At 40.5% G+C, this 23,039-nt stretch overlaps 1 protein-coding gene across 1 annotated transcript; it reads right to left on the minus strand.

The window, feature by feature from the left end:
* Nucleotides 1-1,753: 1,753 nt before the first annotated feature.
* Nucleotides 1,754-21,984, minus strand: slc17a6a (solute carrier family 17 member 6a). The gene is made up of 12 exons (XM_042341483.1): nt 21,761-21,984; nt 19,161-19,413; nt 18,471-18,589; nt 9,781-9,895; nt 9,299-9,386; nt 9,090-9,176; nt 8,344-8,486; nt 6,599-6,748; nt 6,103-6,235; nt 5,686-5,796; nt 4,557-4,684; nt 1,754-3,740 (listed from the first exon to the last, which is right to left on the minus strand). The coding sequence occupies exons 1-12, from the start codon at nt 21,844-21,846 to the stop codon at nt 3,399-3,401; spliced, it is 1,755 nt and encodes a 584-aa protein (XP_042197417.1). The 5' UTR covers nt 21,847-21,984; the 3' UTR covers nt 1,754-3,398.
* Nucleotides 21,985-23,039: the final 1,055 nt, after the last annotated feature.

Raw genomic sequence — 23,039 nt, forward strand, 5'->3', positions numbered from 1 at the left:
TCGCTGTTTTAAATTCAGCTTCTTATAATGGCTGTTTGCCGGATCATCTGATTGAAAGCCACACATTCGTTGATGTCCCTTTTATTTAAGTGGTAAATAAAATATGACCAATGCAAATGAACGGGACAAATCGGTTTTAACCCCAAAAATGATGCTAATTATGCAACATCTGGTTGATATCCCTGCACACGTCCTACCTTATCGACCAGCAAGCATCACAGCAACTTTTCCAATGCAGATGTGCTTGTGCAATTGAAGCTTTGGTATTCCACTCAGTGTCTCAGGAGTGTCCATTGCTCTTGTAGTGGGTGAAATTCCTCAACGCACATTGTCCGCATTGCTACCCTGAACAACATGCATAATAAGACACATTCGTGGGCTGTTGCCAGTTAGCCATTTGGATTTTTTTTAGTGGGTATTAACTAATTAACTAATTAACTAACTATTTATTTATTATTTATTTATTTATATCTTAGGTATTTAGAATTAGCTCAAGGTCTTCTGGTGCACCGTAAAATGTGCTGGACCATTCACCCTATTAAGAATTATATTGGTGAGGAAAATCCAATTACTGCAGGCTGACCCAAAACTAATTTGTAGCGAGACCTGTACACTCGTTGATGTGATCCTATGTTAATCATTGCTGCTGTTTGCACCTTACATTAACCAGTAAATAAGTAATGGCGTAATGGATTGCTACATTTTGCTAACCAATTTGCGCATTAATACTGTAGCAAGACTTGATGGTGGAGGAGAATCTGAATCGGCACATGGATTTCAGATACGTTCTGAATTCCATGTCTTGAAATCCAATATTCAGATTTGGATTCCTCAACCTTGCAAATCTGCATTACGAGGCAGGTTTGGGTGCCAAAACTTACCACACCTGTGATGCCACTTGGATGAAATAAACAATGTTGTCATTTGAAAGTACCCAATGCAGTAACTTTCCTTTTTAAGGTATGCTAAATATGGTTTATTTACATCTGTTGTGAAGTTAGTTACAATAGATTATCAGTTGGAAATGAGGTGTGGGGACCAACAGTTATGTTAGAATTACATAGACTGTAGACTGATTCAGCACAGAAACAGGTCATTCATCTTAATCGGTCTATGAGATAAGTGTAAATATATATCTACCAATAAATATTTATTTGATAAAAAATGCTGGTATTTGTACTCCACATTACTCCTCTACTCTTTCTATTGCCAGCTCCTATGTCCCTTTGTTCCTTTCTCCTTAATGTGCACATCGAGAAGACTTGAAAACCGCTATATAAAATGCAAGGATTATGATTATTATTTTCAATCCATGGTATAACATCATCCCACTGTGACATTGTGTTGGAAAAGCTCTTCTAATACAATTTGTTTTGTTTGAGAGGTATCCAGATCCATGTGATAACCCTTAAAGAGGGGAGGAATATAAAGGTATAGTATTTTTTTACAGAGATGGGGCACAGCAAGAAAAAAAGATTGCTTCCATAGTATATCTCAAAATCGTGTCCACCAGCTGAAAATATCTTCACTACAGGAATGATCTCTTCCTTGGCTAAAAGGATTCTGTTTTCCATGCAAAGGAATGAAAGTTGATCATGTAAATATTTGACAATACTACAGTAACGGCCAACCTATCTGCTGGAAACTTAAAAATGTCACATACCTATCTAGATAATGGCCTACAGTAGATATTTGTGAATTCAAGTGTATGGATTTCAGCTATTTGCTTTAAAAACAGAATTTTGTATAAAAGTATAGATAGAGCTTTTTATTAACACTTTTGGCAGCAACGAAAGTGACACAGTCCACATCTTTCCAAAGTACACAGCATGGCATGACCACATTTCACATCACTTTGAGGCACAAAGCAAGGGTATGACCTTCAGGTCAAATAATTTTCTCCATTAGTGATAGAAGCCATTCTTGACTTGTATACTGGGACAACAGACACTAAAACAGTCTCCACCCATAGTACAGGTATAGCCAACACATAACAACCCCCTTCCATACACCACCTGAGATGCACAGTATAGCAACAAATGTTTGACATGTTTTGGGAACTGCAGTCATCTGTGGACCATAATTCCAATCCAACGTGTGGTTTTCTCTCAAGCCAGTTTGTGGTGATGCTGAATTCAGCATTGTTACCTACGACCAAAAGCATCTACATCAAACTACATTAGTGGAACACATATAAGAGTACGGGACAATGCAGTCTACTACGTGGATTTATTGCTTTGTACACAAATGCTGCAGTCCTTGCTGAATCCAATAACTAGGAAGGAAATGTTTTTTTCCAGTAAGGAATGATGCTATTCCAAAAGATGATAAGGCATGCCACCTTTGGTTTCTACTGGGGATTGTTACTCAAAACTCCTTTGCTGTTTGCAGTCAAATGATTTGATGAAAATCCTAACTCTGGGATTACGTGAATATCTACTCAGTACTTTAAGGTAAGTTAACAATTTTGCACAGGTTTGGTTTGTGCAATTGATGAATAACTTCTAAGATGTTAGCAGCATTAAATGTTTTTCTTTTTTTAAAAAAGCTATTTACTGATCTAGAATATTCATAGTTCACATGAAATTATTAATATAAGTGCTCTACAGCAAAACCTTGTTGCAAACGTTTTATTGCAATACTTAGGTTTGCAATATCTAAACTGTTTGTTTGGTTTTGGTGGAAAATTGAAGATTGTATGTATCTAAGATGGAATTACAAGGTAGACACCAGCATGCAATTTAACTATAAAGTGAGTAAAATGCCTAACCATTTTCTAGTTTTGGAACTTTATAGTTGAAAGTATTTTACTAAGAATATATAGCATGGGTTTGTGTCAGATAGTGAGGATTTCCTTGTTTCCAATCAATTACAGGTACCTTTGCGTCCCTGGTGTCTGAACGTTCTATATCATATGCATAAAACTTTGGCTGAGATCTACTAAAGTTCTTTTTAAAAAATTATTATAACATCTGACACCAAATCAAACCAAAACTAACGCTTACTTCAAGTAATTATTACGTAAGGATTTATCTTCTATTTGATTGACTGACCAGTCCCCTCTCCAAGGTATTCAATTGTCCTGCTTCCCAACAACCAACCAGTCAATCTGACCTGTATTTTTTTCCCCACCAGCACCTCTCACTAACGTTTCCACTGGTCAGCCAGCAAAGCTCAAAAGCCTTCATCTTTCTGAAATGGCAAAGCTTGAATTGAGATGAGACACACCACCATTTTGTACAGATTGCACTCGAACGCTGCATGGTTAATTTTTTGTACATTTTAACACCTTGCCATTCTGATATGTGTGGACACTTACACCACAAATTTCTGTGCAAACAATCACAATGAGTCTGGACACAAACACTACAAAATATCTAATAGACTTTTTTTTTCTGTTATGAATAGTCCCCTTCTTCATGTTCTTTATAGTGGTAAGAATCTTTAACTTCTTCCTGCACAAACTCTTCCCTCTTCTCCCATCCAGTGGGCCAGCCACCATTGCTATAAGTGGTGGCCCCGTAAGACTTTGCAGTGCCTTGGGTGCCATAATTCTGAGTAATGTCCTCAGTTTCTTCTGCCAGTTCATCTTCATGTATAAAACCACACTTTTCGTCACTCGTTTGTTCAGGGTCTGCCCATGGCTGCTTTTCACCGGATGCAAATAATCCATAAAATATGACTCCTGCATAGTGGACCAGGGAAGCAATCAGGAACACATACTGCCACTCCTCACGGCTCTGCGAAACAAAGATAGTGACAGAAGAAATGAAAGAAAGTGAAGTTAAATGTATCTCTTTGACGACAATTGGCCTTCGTAATCCATGCAGGCCAATTTAACTGATGTTTTGTAGCTAACCATCTTAATGCTGAGTTGGGAAGGTCTTTATTTAAAATTGTCAGTTTTCATACAAATGATACTGTCTGTACTCAAACAGTGCATTAATTGTATTTAGTTTCCAGCGAGAATAATCATCTCTGTGTGTTACTTGAGTGCTATTCTCCAGCTTATTTGTAAATGCTGATACTATCATAACTTAAACATTTCAGTTTTGTGTAACAGACATCATCTTGCATTTATTTATATTAATGAACAATTGCAGTACTTTGTAAACATTTTTGTATACTAGATTTTCAAAATTGGGTTGAACTAAAGTATTTCAATGTTTCATTCAACAGAATAGGTAATATCCTGCGTGTTTAGCTCATTTTATAACTACTCTTTTCCTTCAATTTTTCTCCGCCGGCCGGTTGTCTGAAGACTGTACTGAAGTGTGGTTCTGGGGGCTCCTGTGGTACCTTATCCAAGTGGACATTCTTTATGTGAAGTCTGTCAACTGAGTATCAATTCTGAGCAACATGAACATTTCATCCTGTCATCCCTAATGTCTACACAGTTGTTTCCAGTAGTTGTTTGCTAGATAATCATTATAAAAATCTTTTTGAGATGAAGCACAAAACAATAGTAAACAACGCAATTGCCATTTCACAGCAATATGACAAATATTTAAGATTCATAGCGTTCCCCAGCTATTGCTCTGAGCATATCTATGTACCTTGTGTTTGGTCATTGCTCCAACGATCAATGGGCAAACCATTCCGGATAGTGTTCCCACACCATTGGAAATTCCCATGAGAATACTGGCATATCTTGGTGCTATATCCAAATGGTTCACATTAAATCCTAAAGTGAGAACAAAAGCAGATTAAGAAAACTATAGTATTCAGACCAAATAAACTGTGACAGCTCAGGCACTGAATACATTTTCAATTCAGTGCACTGTTATCAAACAAGTCCACTATCTCACAAAGAGAAAAACTTGAGCAGATAATATTTCCTGTGATGAGAATTTCAGTCATTTCGCACAACCATAACGCATTTTATGCAGATATAATGATGCATCAATCAAATAGAACACATTTATTGCTGGTACAGTTAGTGTCAGAATAAAAAAAATATAACTCCAACATACAATTAAATTAAAGGATTTGGAGTCAAAATAAAAGAAAAGGACATCTCAGTATGCCAATTTCAAGAGTCCTAAAAGTGAAATGATAGCCTCAATTTCGTTCCCACATTTTGTCCAATTTATAGAGTCAAAAAATATTTTTGGATCATTTCCAGTAGTAAACCAAATAGAAGCACGAAACTATATTTATATGTTGGACCTCATAGACCCCTTAACTTTGCAATCAATCATATTTGATTGACAACTTTTAGTGGAGTTTGCTCATTAAACACATCGACCATGAATAGATTTCAGGTCATGTACAGCCTTCAGTAATATGCACAAGAAAATTATTTTCTTGTCAATATGTCATTAATAATTCAATCAACCACTCAAAAGCCTTAACTAATGCAAAAGCATAATTCACCAATTAAGGTCCTCTGTACACAAAGTACTATATTGATATGTTGCTGCATTAAACCTTTTTAAAAAGGCACACTGAGAAATATTTTTGTAAGTAGAGGCACAAAAAGGCAATTTCTGGTTTCTGTTTCAATTAACTGTATTGATCTATTAAAATGTAGAAAATTATAGAATAATCTGTGAAAGACAAAAGTATTTCATTTGTTTAAGATATTGAAAATGAGGTGCGTTCTTAGCAACGCCACATTGAGATAATTTGCAAACTGTATTCTCCTTGATATATTGCAGCAAATTTATGAAAGCAAAATCTTACCTGATATAGCAAATCCACTAAAGCCAACAGCCAGAACGAGAAATGAAATGGCAACGCCTTTGCTATGTGAGTAGCCCACTACAAGGAGAAAGGTTGCTTCCATACCAAAGCCTTGAAGGCAAAGAAATACAGTTGGATACATTATCCTTCAATTGAATGATTAATAGCAATGGCTTTGCACCATGTGTGTAATTATATATTCAATAATGAGGCATCCAAATAAAGTTATTAACTATGACTGTACAACTCAAATTCATTTTACTATTACAACACCACTATCTAAACACAAAGGCAGTGGTAATTAGTAACACTGCAGTATTGCAGCATGCTTGGAGGACCATAGAGAAAATCTATGTCTTGGTCTTAACAATGATTGTCGCATGCAAAGAATTTTTGTAATGTTAATAATAAACATACCGCCGCAGTTCATAATCTTTCTGACATTCGTGGTGGACAGTATCCTCTTAGCTCTGAGGAAGTCTGCAATCTGGCCACCAATCGGCACTATAATTGTCATGACAAGATGGGGCAAAGCTGATACCATTCCCACCTATAATAATAATTAATAATGTATTCAACGATAATAATACGCAACAGATAAGGGTGACAGCAAACATGACTATACAGAAATATTTTGAGTCGGAAGCACTACAACAACAACAACTTGCATTTATATAGCGCTTCTCACATAGGGTAGCGTTCTAGAGCACTAAATAAATTAATCCAGAGAGATAGCTCCAACAGGCTAACAAGGCAACACAGGGAAAACATTCTGGCTACCTGACTGCTCCATCTCTAGTATATACAGCAGAATCAATCAACTAACAGGAATTGGTGAAACGTGCGATTTATCTTTTTATGAACATTGATACTTTGGAATTGAAAGCTACTTAAGCTCTGTGAATACAAATACCTTGCTGATTTCAAATCCAAACACCTCTTCGAAATAGGCAGGTTGACTAATGAGCAGCAAGTAGAAAGTCCAGCTTCTACAGAAATTTGCCACAATTATTGCATAGACTGGCATAGAGGTAAAGAATTTTCTCCATGGTGTCTTAAATTTCTATAAAAAAAAGATAAAACAGAACTGGGTTTATTGTAATTATTATTACCCATGTTATATTTCAACCAATTTCCTTGAACCAAATCCATACACAATCAATATTTGCTCATTTCAAAATAGACTGATCACAATTATTGCACCAAAACTGAAATCCACAGGATAAATTGTTTTGCCCTCCTATAAAAAAATATATTTATTGAGCGCAGGTTAATTTATTAATATTTTAGCCAGTCAATATTTCAAAATCAAGTGTTAGAGACATGCTGGTTAGTAGTTTGTCAAAGTACCATTCATTCACTAGATTGACCTGCTTTACAAGATACTTTGTAGTTTCACCTTTAACAGGAAAATGATAGTAAAAGGTGAGAGAGATTCTGGCCTACTTTTTTTATTATTATACACTTGCATTTCATTATGAGATCCTAAATAGCTCAGTTTTGATGAAATTATGTTTTTACAAAAACATATTTTCACCAATAACTTTTGATTATTCTATTGCGATGCTTCAACTTTCACCTATTTTCCACATTATCATTTCTTATCAAACAAATAAACTGTTAAATGTGAAAGCTGTTCTCATTGTTATTGGAGTTTTTTTTAAAAAAATCAGAATAGGTCCCAGTTGTTCTGAAGGTGCTGATATTTTAAGGTTTCATTTGAGGTTCAAGGCAATTAGTACGAGTAAGAGATCAATGCTCATTTTGCTCTTTAAAACAGAGGGCAAAATCGACATGTTAAGTTTGCATTATGTCTTATTACTAGATTAGATCAGTAACACAGCACAATTAAATAATATTAATCTAAATAATAATCCTTGCATTTGATATAGCGTCACAGAATATACTGTAAAATTAATTGACTATATACTTTGGGTGAAAAAAACAGCCAATTGCACACAGCAGTGTCCCACAAACAGTCTTGGATTGAGTGACCAAATTATTATTTTTTTAAGGATTATTATCACCAGAAAAGCGATCAGCCAATTGACTAACAACTGGGTTCCTACTTACTGTTAGGTAAACAGAGGCATGTAGAGTGAGGAAACTTGGCAAACATTTCACGCTGCCGGGAATAGAACCCAGGTCTCTCGCTTGCGAGCCGAGTGCTCTAACCACTGAGCTACAGGACTAAATAGCTGGAATGTTAACAGCATCAGATCTTTCAGTTGGATACATCTCTCATTGGTGTAGAATAGAAATTGAGAGACACCCCCACAACCCCCCCACATCCAAAGAGCAATTTCTCCAGTGAGGAAATGTCTCAATATGACCCTAACCCAATATCACACCAAGGTCAGTTACATTTACCAACCAAGGTGAGTAATTTACTGATGTTTGGAGATTAATTCCCTTTGGAAGCTGGTATCAGCACAGTGCAATGCTCTACCCTGAAATGTGTGCGTAAAAGGATGAAAGTGGATCGTTCTCTAAGAACTAAAAAACACAGGAGGCATCTTTAGCGCATTGTCTAGATGCCTAACTACAGAGGTTTCTTTAAGTTCCAGATAACTAAATGCTGCCAACCTGATCTTCAATAAAAAGAACCACACACACAGACACAAGNAAAAACTGAGGTACAAAAAGAAACTTCCATACATCGATTCCTCCGAAAAGATTGGCGCTTTCACCAATGCTTTCTTCAATGTAGGTGCGCTCCTCCTCTGTGATCGTGGGGTGTGCAGCTGGACTTTCATAAGACACCAGAATCCAGAACATGTACCACACTATTCCGAAAGACCCTAGGCCACAAATTGAGAAGAAAAGCAATAACTTAAAAGATCAGATGCAGAATCAGATGGCAGGTGTGTCATAAACAAGGTTTTAACATAACATAACATGTAAGAGCAGGAGTAGGCCATTCGGCCCTTCGAGCCTGCCCCGCCATTCAATCATGGCTGATCTTCTAATCTAACTCCAGCTAATACCATAACCCTGCTTTATCCCCATATCCCTTAATCCCTTTTACAATAAGAAATATATCTATCTCAGTCTTTATTCCACTATACAACTATCAATAGTTTGATAACTTGAGTCACCATACAACATTTTGATATATACTTAATATCCAATTTTTGGGGGGGGTCAGAGAATGATGAGACAACTGTGACGTACGTGTATTTGTTATGATAACTGGTTTTAAGTGATGCACGTGCGTGTGTGCGTTGTGTGTATAGTGTCAAAAAACAAAATTTGAAATCTTCTTTTAAAAATAACCGAACGACTCTAGAATACAAAAGGGGAATTGAAATAGCTTTTTAAGAGCAACGCGAACTCAGGGCGTTGCCTAACAACGATAACATATTTAGTGCATTGCATTTTCATGCTTGTTTCACATGACTCACCGTAGACATAAAACACAGATGGCCATCCTGTGTATTGCACCAGAATCCCAGCTAAAGGCATGGCAATTACAGCGCCTGCGTACGAACCTGTAAGGTGATCGTGTACAATTAGATTCCGTTGCAACGTTACACTCCAACAACATGTCATGCCTTGGGTTTTTTTTTTTTTGCAAAGGAAAGCTTTACTGGAGAAACAAAATACTAATTACCACAAAACGAGGTGGTTGCCAGCCTGCTCCTCTCTAGTGGTGGAGCCCATTTACTCCATATGCCATGGCAGGCTGGATACGTGACTCCCTGCAAACATACATGATTTATGGTTTGACAATAATACGCAAGTCTGGTCTGCAATTAGCAAGCAGTGATTTCAGTAAGAATCGATACACGCCTCTCACAAATGGCTGATTCAGAAGAAAGATATCCAGTCGGTGGACACTTTTATTTTTATTTTGCTGGGGAGGTGGGAAAGCCAAAGTGAAGCGGTGCATTTGAATCAATTCCGCATTTAACTCAATTAACGCAAAACAAACACCATATATCTTTAAACTTAGACGTCGGTTCAAAAAAATATATAGAACTCACCGTATTGGTCGGTGGCTACTACATTGGTGAGTTATGAGAGAGTGGATGAGTTTTTCCACCTCTCTCTTTGGGGGTGTAATCTTTTTATTGCGGGAGAGTTCCTACTTACCTCCACCAGTCCCTGAAGGATCCTGACAAAGATTACACAGCCAAAATGGGTTTTAGCTGCAGATGGGATGATCATATTGAGAGTGGAGGTGAGAAAGATAGCAGCACCAAACACTCTGAAACAGGGAGACACACAAATAAGATCAGCACAAACACACACAGCCTCGCCTCAGATGCTCAGTCTTTCCTCTCAGGCTCATGCTTTCCAAGGTTAGGATCTTGCAGCGACGATTGCAATATACTTTAACAGATGCATTGGTTTTTTGGGGGCAAATGATTTTTTTTTTGGGGGGGTGTGGGGGGTCCTGTCTGCCTGTCAGATGCGATTTGCATCAATGCAACGGGATTTTTCCGCCAGACAATAACATTAAGGGACTGGGGTTTATTGAAATGAGATCATTGGAAGAGAGAATAATGGGAAATGATTCAATATCAAGTGATTAATATGTAATATCTGCTTAATTAACTCTGAAGCAGACCCTGCGGCGCTTTAGCAGGAGCAAAGTGCCAGAGACACAATGTGGGGTCTCCAAAGGCGTCACCTTTTGCACGACCTGAATTTTATTTATCTCCAGCGAAAGGGGAGGGAGTGGGGGAGGGAGTGGGGGAGGCCACAGCTATCCAAACCCAGGGTTTAGCTGTGAAGCTTTCTCCCCATGAGTGCAACCAAACGGATTCGGAGCAACTTTAGCTCAAAGATGGTGCAAATCTTGTCCCGAGGAATACGGTTCCTTTCATCCAAAGTTTCACGAAATGCCACAATAATGACACTGAAGGCGTAAATAAATAAGTATCCCAAAGACCAGTGATTCTGTTAGTTGTGCCACTTGCACTACAGTTCAGCTCATTAGTGGATGAATGCTGTAAGACCCGAGTATAGTATTGCACATGTTATTTGGTTCAACACTAAAGGAGAGTGAGGGCTGTGTTTGTGTCACCATCAGATATTGCTATTCGTTGGGCACAAAGCCTCAGAACGTGGATTCGTCGCAAATTGACACTTGGAACATTTCAATTTAGACAAATTTGCTCTGTTTGAACATCTGCGGTCACTGGGGGACGATTTAATATATTTTTTTGTGTGTGGGGGTGGAGAGGAGGGTGAGGGGGGGGGTTCATTAATCAGTGATCGTCATTAAACTTCTAAATCGCTTCACATTAGCTTAAATGTAAATGAAATGAGCGCCGGGCATATGGTGCGGAGTACATTAAGAGTCATGTATATTAAAAAAAATCCTGGGTGCAGAGAAAATAAATCTCCTTTCTAGCTGAGATCAAGACATCCCCGAGTTGCCACACACTCTCCTTCACTAAATTCCGACACAAAACGCAGCCCCGAATCAATCACAGGCATTCCTTAAGGAAATAGCCCCAAAAAAATCTCTCAGAGTTGTTGCTTTTAACCATTCTCTCCTTTGTGTGTGTGTGTGTGTGTGTGTGTGTGCCTCAGTCCAGAGCTATGTTCAATGTGCTTGAGTGGTCAGACATCAGCAGTTTGGTTTGTAACGTGTTAATATTAACGAAGGAGAATCGAATAGGTGTATAATTATACCTGAACTGGCACAGTATTCCTTACGGTGCTTTGTCACATTGGCCTATTGCTGTGTGTTCAAATGCACACACCGAGATTTTCGTGATATATAATAATAATTATATAATTATATTATAGAATAATTAGAGACTATTGTGGCTGCTGTTCCCGGAAAAGTAGTTGTGGTGAAATAAGGAGCTTAAGAAATAAGCGCATTATTAACATTAAACCTAGAGAGGTTAAATAGCTAAAAAAAAACACTACACACACACACACACACACATACACATACACACGAACTTCTTCTTTCATTTTTGAAGGGGAATTTGCTTGAAGCGGAATAGGTGGTAATATTCCCAGTAATGTCACCACAGGGATTGAACAGTAACGCACTCCACATTAAGTGAAACCCAAGTTATTACTCGACTGCACTCGAAGTTATTAAGGCTGAAAATGATGACTCCCTCCCCCCCCCCCCCCCCCCCACCCTCCTCCCCCCTCCTCCCCCCACCCCAACCATTTCGATCTCTCTTTCTCTCTTTTCAAGAACAAATTAGACGGAAATTCAGCAAAGGAGAATTACATTTCTCTCATGGCATCCCGAAATGTATGAAACCATTCATTACTTTAAATTCAATTTCGAAAGTCTTTGTGTTCTCTTCTAAATCTATCTCTTTCTGATATATATATATATATAAAAATATTATATAAAAATCTACATTATCTGTTGCCGACAGTGGGACAGTCTATCCATCAGCAGCTAAATAAATCTGTGCTGCGATTTGAACCCGGGATATGACTGCGTGGAGTTGTGTGGATAAACAACAAAGTACAAATGTTGTCTTGCGACACCCGCGCCCTCTGACACCGGAATGTTTGATCTTTTACAGACACATCGCATTCTCTCAGTCTGACCTCGAACCTCAAGTCGTTAGTACAGTACAACCCAAAGGGCAGCGAGAGCTATGGTCGAAAGTATTCCTTGGTGGAGGATGGCTGACATTAATCCCATTCTGCTATCAATTGTTCCATTGTTTTCAGCATTCAAAGCTCTTACAACTCTAATCCATGGAGAGAAAACTATTCTGGAAAAAAATTGATATATATATATGTGTATATATATATATTTAAAAAAGCACGTGAAATAAATACCCTTTCCCAAACATACAGTGTAATATTGCTTTGTACGGTCGACCAAGATGAAGATTTATCCACATTATTTTGCAAACGGACCTGTGTGTTTCATTGCAGTTGGATCATTACCTGTGGACTATTCGGTGCAAAATAAGTCGTTACTGGGGAACGAACGCGGGTTTAACATAATATTATTGGGAATATTATCGGATCATCTCGCCGTGTATTCAACCGCAATGGATGCACAGCAGATGAAATCAGGTTTGCAAAAATGGATTGGCCGCACCTCTGATGGTACAGAGAGCTCCACCCTGTGAGCTCCCGCACCTTTCATGATATCACTTCATTCTGAAGCCTCTCAGACCCATCGGATCCAGCGATGGAACAAGAAACAGTCTGACATCAAACCCGCCAGGAAGCTATTTATTAATTACTCAACTGCCCCAGAGAACTGTTTCTCTGTGGTTTTCACCGCATTCTTAGCCCCTTTTGAACGACTGCTATATCCTACAGTCACATATCTAAGCCACTGACACACTTATTTTGGCCATTGCTGTTTTGATCCATTCATAAACTCTTAGGCTCTGGTTCTAAGGAAAGACACACAGTAAAACGATGCTCGAAGACCATGTCGGTAACGCGTGTGAAGATCTCCTCACAGGTACAGGGAAGAGTCTCGTCACTTTTAAAGACAATTCAAGAAATGGTGCAAAAACTGATTCGCAGTTTGATACGTGTCAAATTAATTCGTGGTTTACGTGCAGCATTTTGTCGTTCAAATTCTACACCGAAGAAGAAATGGTATACTTTGACACTAAACGTGTTAGCTCAGAGATGACAATGACTCGTAGAAATTATTTTATATTTGGTCCTTCGCTGATTTTAATTAATTCAACTGGGTTTGTGCTGCTTCAGTGTTACAGATATTCGCATTCTACTCCCGTTAGTGCAGTTGAATAAACCTGACGTCGGTGTCAATCCAAATTTAATAGCAGAAACTCGCCATCTATCATTGTCCACTTATGACACTGCGCAATACCTTTTCTTTTAAAAATACACATATATCAAAATAAAAAGATCTGCTGAACCGAGCTCCGCATTCCACCTGCACCAGAGTGTGCACATGGCGTTGGTTTGCAAGGGGACGCGACGCATTTACATTGGTGCAGTGTGGCAAGAGACTGCTCAAGCCTTTGCTCGCCTGGCTATGAAGTTATCTTAACCTCTTGCAGTGGGAGGTGTGCTCGCCTACGTTTCAATCCCTGCTGACTGCTGTGTTATTTTCCTGCCGAGCAACTGCAGAACGCCACTTATTACCGCGCAGCACTGAGCAGCTCCCGGGCACGTAGGGTCCAAAGGATCCTTCAAATAGCTGCAGTGAAGTTGACTGGGGGGTTGCAGGGCTGACTTGTGCCACGGTGTCAAGGGCCAGGCGTTGGATGCTCCTCCAGTCTCAGTTACTAACGAGCAGAGACAGCGAGTTGGGAGCTTGCTGTTGGGAAAACCGATTTGCAGCGAAACATCACTGGGAGTGGCCAACTCTTGCGCTTCGTGTTGCGCAACCAGGGGATGGGGATCGAGGCCAACGACAAACCTTAGGGAAACTCAAAAGCCTTGTCTGTAATATTCACGGGATTGGAAATTGCAGGAGGGTGGTTTTAGTCAGCCCCTGGCGAAGAACACGACCAGAGAGCCAAAGAAACGTTCATTATGAGCCAGATTTGTGCTCCAGATCCATTGGGGGGGTGGGGGGGGGGGGGGGGGTGACGAGGCTGTTATCTAACTGAGAGCAGTCCATGTTATGTACTTAAACAGTCACATCTGACGTTCCTTTGTTTGCACTGTACAATTTCAAGCTTTGTTTTCAACGATAATACCGTGTGCAGGTAATATTTAATTCTCCTTTATACCACATGACTAGAATGATTAAACAAAAAAGGCGAATTTACGGTTGTGAAGTCTTCACCTTATGCCCGAAAACACACATATTTATTTTAAATAACACCGCACACACGCGCAACCCCGTGTGTGTGCGGTCGATTAATCTTATAATAATAATAATAATAATCCTTGCATTTAATATAGCGCTTTTCACGTCGGGAGGACGTCCCAAAGCGCTTCACAGAACACACTGTAAAGTGAATTGACTGTATATTTGTGGGCGAACGCGGCAGCCAATTGCGCACAGCAATGTCCCACAAACAGTCGTAGATTGAAAATGACCCAATTTATTATTGTTTTATTTTGGAGGGATTATTATTACCCAAACTGTCACATGTATCAATGCTGTATCTATGCTGAATCTTAACGACAAATTCAGGTCCACTCGCAATGACACAGTGACGATCTTCGGGCCGTTAACCGAGGACAAGAATTGAGAGCGTCCCCTGAAAGAGTGTGGGTTTGCATTGGAATTTCGCTGCAGCTTTTAGGGAAAAAAAATCGAACCGAAATCCGGGTGAAATCGCAGAAAGTTCAAAAAATCGCGACGGATTAGGGTACGTGCACCGGTTTGCAAATCTCTTAAGAGAGGGTGTTTTTTGCATGAAATAGCGCTGTTACAGAATTTTTCCCCGAGGTGTGGAGGCTGCAAAAAAATATATATATATAGATATGCGTCAGAATCAAAGGTTACAGTGCCTTTGAGCTCACACTGCACTACAGATTGAGTCGGATCATCGAGATCCACGTCGATTCCAGCAAACACGCAAGAAACCATCCCAGACCCAAGAGAGGAACTCGAGGTAAACCTCACACACAGACATCAGAAACGCCGGCGTTTTTTTTTGGGGGGGGGGGGGGGGGTGGGGGGGGGGGATTTAAATTGGCAAATGCGAACTTGCGATGTCGCAGTGATAAACCGATGCAAAAGTGTGCGGCAGAAATCGACGTGAAGTCATTGCAACTTGTTGCTTAACAAACCAAATGACACCCCCACCCATCCACCCACCCACACACACACACACACACACAAAAATAATAGTAATGCAATGCCTTGAACCGCTTAATTGGAGGAAGGCACGAAATTGTGAGAAAATTCGCTGCTGCTCTAAATGATTTGCTACAAACTCTCACCTCAACTATCACCACAACAAGTTTATAGGCTGCACACCATTGATCACCATTTGTTTGCTCGCATTTGATGTGTACCTGTGCCTCTTTTTTATATAAAAAAACACCCCCAACCTTCGCATCTCCTGAACTGGACGCTGTTTAATTAAGTTTGCAGTTAAACCCTATTTCACACCGAGAACACATGGAGTGGTTTACAGCACTGTTAGTGTGTCGCAGAGATTGTTCTGGAAATCCAAATAAAATCTCGCTGACTCTCTCTTTTTTTTTAAAAAAAAAGGAATCTCATTGAGTTTGTGGGGCAAACGGATTCCCTCCGCGTAAAAAAAAAATGCTCAGGTTATATATAACATTATTGTTTTCGTGCTTGATATCAAGCTATTTTTTCTTGCCATGAAATGCTTCATGGAAAAGATGCAGGTGCAAACATCAAATAAAATAATGAGGAAGTTATGGATTCTTTGAGGGGGGGGGGAAGGAAACGTCGAGTATTTACAGCTGTCGATGCCTCAGGAATAACAGAAACTTGCAAACTCGATGTTTGACAATGCACTTTCTTTGGGGCTTATGCTATTATGGACTGAATGACTCAAACGAATTTCCACAGCGAAATTGTTTGTCATCACGTTTGCAAGAAAAATCGCTCAAATAACACGTCAACCAATTTTCTTTGATCCTTCGTCGGTTTCGGTGAGACAGCATCACCGACGCAAACGAAATGCAGAGTAATAATAATAATAATAATAATAATAATAATAATAATAACAAGAATAACGTTAGGGCACTGTTTATGGTTCAATCCGCTGAGTCTAGGATTAGGCAATGCCATTCACCTCTTGCAAAAAAAAAACCCCATAGATATTGATTTGAATAGCCAACGGGTTAAAGTAAGTGCTTCGAAATAGGTAGTGATTTGCACATTTCACTTAGGATTCAACTCGAGATCATTTGGCGCGTGGATTGCGATGGTTGAGAATGTTTCACGCCCGTTCAAAGGATTTAACGTAGGTCGTTTATACGTGGGATTGCATCGCATCTCGAGGAAGGAAAATAGGCCATTGGGCCCCAGCTAAACAGTGCTGAACTTTCAGCAGTTCGTGCATTTATTTTAACATGGCTGCAGGCACGGACATTCCCGTGGGGAGGTGTCCAACTCGGGTCTGGTTTGCATTACTCCAAACTCTGAAACGTGGTGATGCATTTCCTCCGTGTATCACACACCTGGCTATGCAAAATATAGTATTTTAAAAATGATTTAACCTCCCCCCCCCCCCCCCCCACCACCCCCCTCCTCCCACGTTATTCCAAACGCTGTTCAAATAGAAATCCAGTGCAATGCCAATAGCCCACATAGCACTCCTTAGTTAAAAGCTGAGAGTAATGTACTTTCCTTCCCAGCTTTCTGGAAGTGGCTACAGTTTTTTTTTTGTTGCTCGACAGCATTTTTTGTTTGCTCATTCTGATGAGGGTGAATGAATAGACGGGCACTAGGATCCAGTTGGCAGCGTGCGTGACTGGGATTAAAGATGAACTGGTTTGGGAGTCTCAGGAGATCCAATTAACAGGTTGGCTGACACCCCTGTGTACTGAAATATCATCAAACACCATAGAAACGGGTCGTGCACTGTCCCTCAAGTCATCTCTACATCTGTACGGCATTGCAATTGTAATCAGCCTCCCCCCCCCCCCCCCCCACCCCACCCCCCCACCACATTGCCTCCAATCTACGTGCGTAAACTGAGGTTGTCAAGTCGCAATACTATTTTTATTTCATCCTTCTCAACGTTTTCACGAAAATCAACCTTTCATAGCTTATCAACATTTTTTTAAAAAAAATCTATTTTAAAAAATGAGATCAGACGGAACAAACGAAGGTCGAATCGGTTCGGACGCCTCTGCGTTGTATTTTTTTTATATGGCAATAACCCGATCCCCTGTTTTTTGCCTTTTTATTCTTTAAAAGGAATTTGCCGTATTTTGCGTTCGAATGTGCCATAAATGTACACGATTCGCCGAGACCGAGAGAGACATTCATTCACATCAAACAAGCATTGGATTGTGTGGCTCATGAGATTTTCGGGGGAGTATAAGTAAAATGTATGTACAGCAGTTTGGAATATCAGCTTCAGGACAGAATGGTTGAATTAAATAAGGATTCAAGTTTGAACGCTGGAATTTGTACAAACGTGTGCTGCACTGTCCTATCATTTATGTTGAAGATGCTGTTGGACGGGTAGTAAATTTCTCGCCTCATTTAGGATTATTTTCTCACATCATTAGCGAGGATTATTCTCCTTGGAGCAGAGAAGGTTAAGAGGAAACTTAATCGAAGTTTTCAAAGCGATGAGGGGATTCCATAGTTGTTAAAAGAAATAGAGGAGAGGAGACTTTTTTTTACACACACACACAGGGAGTTGTTGGGCTCTGGAATGCATCGCCTGAAAGGCTAATGGAAGCTCATTCAATACCAACTTTTAAGAGAGAAGCAGATCATTATTCGGGGAGGACAAGTTTGCAGAGCTATGGGGAGAGTGGGATTGCTTTGGATAACTCTTTTCAAAGAGTCAGCCCAGACCCGATGGGCCGAATGGCCTCCTTGTGTGCTGTATAATTCTATGATTCTAGGATTTATTTCGATTGATTTGGGGGGATTTTTTTTTTAAAACCAGTATCGTTGTATGTGTGTGTGTGGTGTGTGTGTGTAAAAAAAAAAACCCCACACAGCAACAAATAAGTTGACGGTTGTTCAAAACTTGCAGATTTTAAAATTGGGTGCGTATCACCCAAAATAAAATTGCCAAGAAATTGTGAAAAAAAAACAAGAATAAATTGAAATGGCCCTTTTGAGTCTTTGAATGAAAGGAGTGAGGTCCAAACATGACAGGCGAGGCTTGAATTCCCCAAACACTGCTTAATAAGACGCTTAATTTCTCTTTTAACACCAGCAATTTTACCTGTTGGCTGCCAATCTGGACGCAATGTAACCTCCAGGGATCTGAGTAACGATATATCCCCAGAAAAAAGATCCGTGGATCATTCCCACAGTTTCGGGATCCCAGTTGAACTTCGCTTTCTTCGGGGATAAAAGGAGAGCAAAAGGGATACACTCAAATTAGCCCGAACACAATTGCGCGAATATGAGCCCTTTTCGGGCGTCTTTTAAAACGAAAAGAATAAATAAATAAAATGCGAACGCTTTGCAAAGCGGAATCCTTAGGGCTGAATTTAATAAAAGATTATTTCGGAATCGTCTTGCACATTTGCTGTTTAAAATGGCAGATGGGAAAGGGAAAAAAAATAAAATGGATCTGGGCGGCTGTGCATTATTGTGGACAGCCGTGCGTTTATGTGAAAGATGTTTTTATTACAAGGGAAATCTGGCGACAAACCGAAGGAGGAGAGGCAATGAATGATTGCCAACGCAATCCACCAATCCTCACTTCATTCCTTCAGCTCCTTCATTCAGCTCAACCTCGAAGACACTCGTTTAAAACGACAGAAATTAAATTAGACCGATCCAAATGGGAGATTTTGAGAGAGCTTTGTGAATTGCAACGTGTGTGTGTGTGTGTGTGTTTTGGTGGTGGAGGTGGGGAGGGGGGGGGGGGGGGGGGGGGGGGGAGGTGTGTGGGCTTTTTGCTCACCTGCTTGATGATTTTATTCCCTTGGTGAATGGTGCTGTTGTTGACCATGTCCACTATGGCCACACCGAGGTTACACCTGATGCCAAAGGAGATGCAGAAGCCGAGGCCGCTCATGATGGCAATGATGTACCTGCGAGGCAATCCGAAGCAGGTACAGTCACACAGCACCGGTTTCTTCGGCCTGGCTTCCCGGACCCTGCCATCCTCTGTCAGCTCGATGTTCTCCCCTGTCCCCTGCTTTTTCTCCAAAACCCTGAAGCAGAAGAAAAGATTCCCATTCAGCCCAGAGAAGCGCCCATTTTTTTTGTTTTGTTTTGTTTTTGTTTTTTGTTTTCTCCCTCCTCTTCACCTATTTGGTGCAAAAAAAAAATATTCTCTGTGTGAACCCACAATTGTGTGCATCTCTGATGTGACATTTTGTTGTTGTTGTTTAATTAGAAACTGGAAGTCAGTGTACATTGATAGAGGGATGTATGCACTAACGCCTTGTTATTTTATTTCTATTGCCAAAACAGTCATAAAATACACTTCATCCGCGCACACACATGGAATGGATTATACACCTGACATTATAAGCGCAGATCAGCATCCCAAAGTCTAAATTACATACAACTCTTTAGCGGAAAAGAGCTAAAATTGTCTTTATTATTATTATTATAATTAATCATTATTTTAACACAAAATAAAAAGGTGCATTGACGGGTTATTTCACGTTTGGAACTGTTTAGGCGTGGACTAGGAATGGAGACAAATGATTTTACGCGAGGGACGTTTTAGCTGAAAATGCAAATGTCGCATTTTCATCAAAGTGACCTTCTTGTGAGTGGATATAACTTCACCAAAATACAAACGAAATATGCCCTCGGTCAAAGTGACATAAACAGTGCCCGCGGGTGCGAATGCTGAAGAGCAAATATCTGTTCAATTAAAGAGCTAACGAGGCACACGTCTGGTCCAGTTGGAATAACCGCAAGGAGGTGTGATTGGAGTTAGTTTTGGCCACACATTTTGGTCAGAGGAAAGGATAACCTAATTAAATCGCAATGTAATGCACGGAATTTTAACGAATGAGAGAGCCTCGATCCCCTTTCAGAGAAGGACGACGGGTTTCTTCAGTTGTAATAATTAATTCATGTAATAATTGCTCGTCAAAACTTCAGTGCAAACACAACAAAATGACTTTGAAAATGTACCTGAAATAGTCGCAGTTCAGCGCTTCGATGAGTTGTGTTGTGGCGATTAACTCATTGGTTGGCCAGAAAATAACGGTTTCACACAAAAAACATTGCTTTTTGTTATGTTTTGTCATTTTCTGGCCAACAAATAAGTTAATCGACGACACATTTTATTGACGCGTCTCTCTCTATCTCTCTCTCTCTCTATATATATATAGTGACCAAAAAATCCTGATACCATTACAATGTCTGATAAATCTCAAATAAATGATGATTTTTTTTAGATAATAAGGTAGCTGAAAAATAAGACTTTTTGGTCAACCTGTTATATATAATATATATAATATATATATATAATGTTTGCGTGTATGTGGATGTAAATGAATGGATATCATCTTGATTTGCAAAACTATACCGGTTAACATGATAACCAAAAGGCAAGGGACAGAAATATTTCAGATGCATGAGCATCGGAATTTAACAGACCAATTAATAAAATGTAACCCCCCCCCTCCTTACCACCACTGCTAAGTATCCAGTATTGGAAGTCTCACAGTCGTGTCAAGAGACTAACCTCACGTTGATTTTTAATCAACGAGTAATTTAATCGCAAAACTCCACACCAAAATATTGAACTTAAAGAAGAGATCAAGTTGCAAGTGTTGCTTTGATCGAAAGATATACAACTGTGGGCATCTGATCAAACAAATCGATGGGCACACAGTCCTCTCACCATTCACGTACAGTTAAGAGCCCAAATGCAGACGCAGTCATCACTCCACATATTAAATATTTATATGTTTGGTGCAAGATTTCCGTGGAAGAGATTGCACAAGGGAACTGCTGGAAAGGAATATGAACAACCATAACGTGTCTCCTCACTCCTCCTATCCCCCCCACCCCCTCCTCTCCCAAACACTGCAACAAAAAAACATTCAAACAACCTGGTGTTTTTGTCCATTTAGAATATAATAATGGGGGGGGGGGGGGGGGGGGGGGAGAGAGAAAAGTGTCGCAACAAATATGGCAGCATTTGTGATTTAAAATAACATTGCAATCAGCCACATTTAACTTATTCCCTTCTCATGAAGTCTTCTTGGAGAGATGTGTCAGAAGGAAAAGAGAAAACGAGAAAGGGAGAGAGAAGGAGAGAGAGAGAGAGAGAGAGAGAGGGGGGGGGGGGGGGGGGTTGGAAATGAAAGGACACCACGTACGTACATATTCCTATTTGCAAACCTGGTCACTCCAGGACTTGAGAGTCGCAATAATTAAATACACGTCTCCCCCCAAAAGCCTTTTGTGTTCAAGTTCGCAATTGCTAAACAGAGCCCTTTTCGTTCGACTGTATGCGTGCGAATTCTTTTTCTTTAAAAAAAAACACATTCAATCACGAGAAAATCACTTAAAAAATGTCAGCAGCCTTACTTGTACAGGTGTCCGAGCGATTTTCCAGCAAAATTTTTGATGCCCTCTTTGCTGGGGGCAAAGACTCGTTCCTTTATAGTATCCATCCCCTCGCAGGACGGCGTTCAAGTCGACTCACTGCTCACCAAAGTGGTCATACCCCACAGATAATAAATGTTCATCACGGGCTCGGAATGAATTTGGTAGAATTATCAAACGCTTCACCCACCCCCCAACCCCCCTCCACCACCAGACCCCCACCAGCCCCTCACCCTCCTCCTCCTCCTCCTCCTCCTCCCCAAGATACACAGGATGTTGAGACGCCTACATAAGGGGTTCTCAAGACGTCGAGATTCCCAAGTTGAGAGAGAGACAGACACAGAGAGAGAGAGAGAGAGAGAGAGAGGGAGAAAAAAAAAAGAAGGGGATTCTGCGAGGAGGTCTTTTAGGTCGTCTGTCTGGATGGAGCCACAGAAGATTCAGGGAGAGCCATGGTGCCTGACTTCACACGTTGCTGTTAAAAGAAGAAGGAGGAAAAAAAAAAATCCCTCTGAACGCTGCCTATAGATTGCAGCCAATAACACACACACACACACACACGCACGCACACACCCACGAAAAGAGGTCCATAAATACGCACGAGTTGCAAGTCGTGGTTAGAGGCAGAACAAAACTACCCAAACGCAATCGCTTGTTGGAGGAGTTTCATGGGGAGGGGAGGGGTGGGGAGGGGAGGGGAGAGGAGGGGAGGGGGGGAGAGGAGGGGAGGAGGGGAGGGAGGGAGAGGAGGGGAGGAGGGAGGGAGGGAGGAGCACTTTCAGCACCAAGGACAGAGTCAATGTGCGGTGAAGGTGCGGTCCTTGTTGGGGTGGAGGAGGGTCGGGGTGGGGGAGGGTCGGGGTGGAGGAGGTTGGGTGATGGTTCTGACCAACTTTCTTGGCGATTTGATCGGATTTCAGCAAATCCCTCCCCACCGCAAGGCTGTGCTCTGGGCTGCGGATGCTATGGAAACCACATCAGAGATTCGATCATCTCACCACAGGTTTCTGGGCTGCGACTCAGCCTCAACACAGAGCTGGAGTTTATTAAAAAATTAACAAGTTCCCCCCCCCACCCTCTCCACACCATCCCACCCCCTCCTCTCCACCAACCCCCCCCACACACACACCCCACATCACCACCAATTCCCACGTTGACCTCTGGTGACGTGAAAGCCAAACCCTGGTGTTCTCATCACTGACATTTGTGCTTTTTATATCAAGTTTCCTGATTTATTGAAGACGTGCGGAGACCCACAAAA

The sequence above is a fragment of the Callorhinchus milii genome, unplaced genomic scaffold (assembly GCF_018977255.1).
Source record: "Callorhinchus milii isolate IMCB2004 unplaced genomic scaffold, IMCB_Cmil_1.0 Scaffold17, whole genome shotgun sequence".
NCBI lineage: Eukaryota > Metazoa > Chordata > Chondrichthyes > Chimaeriformes > Callorhinchidae > Callorhinchus > Callorhinchus milii.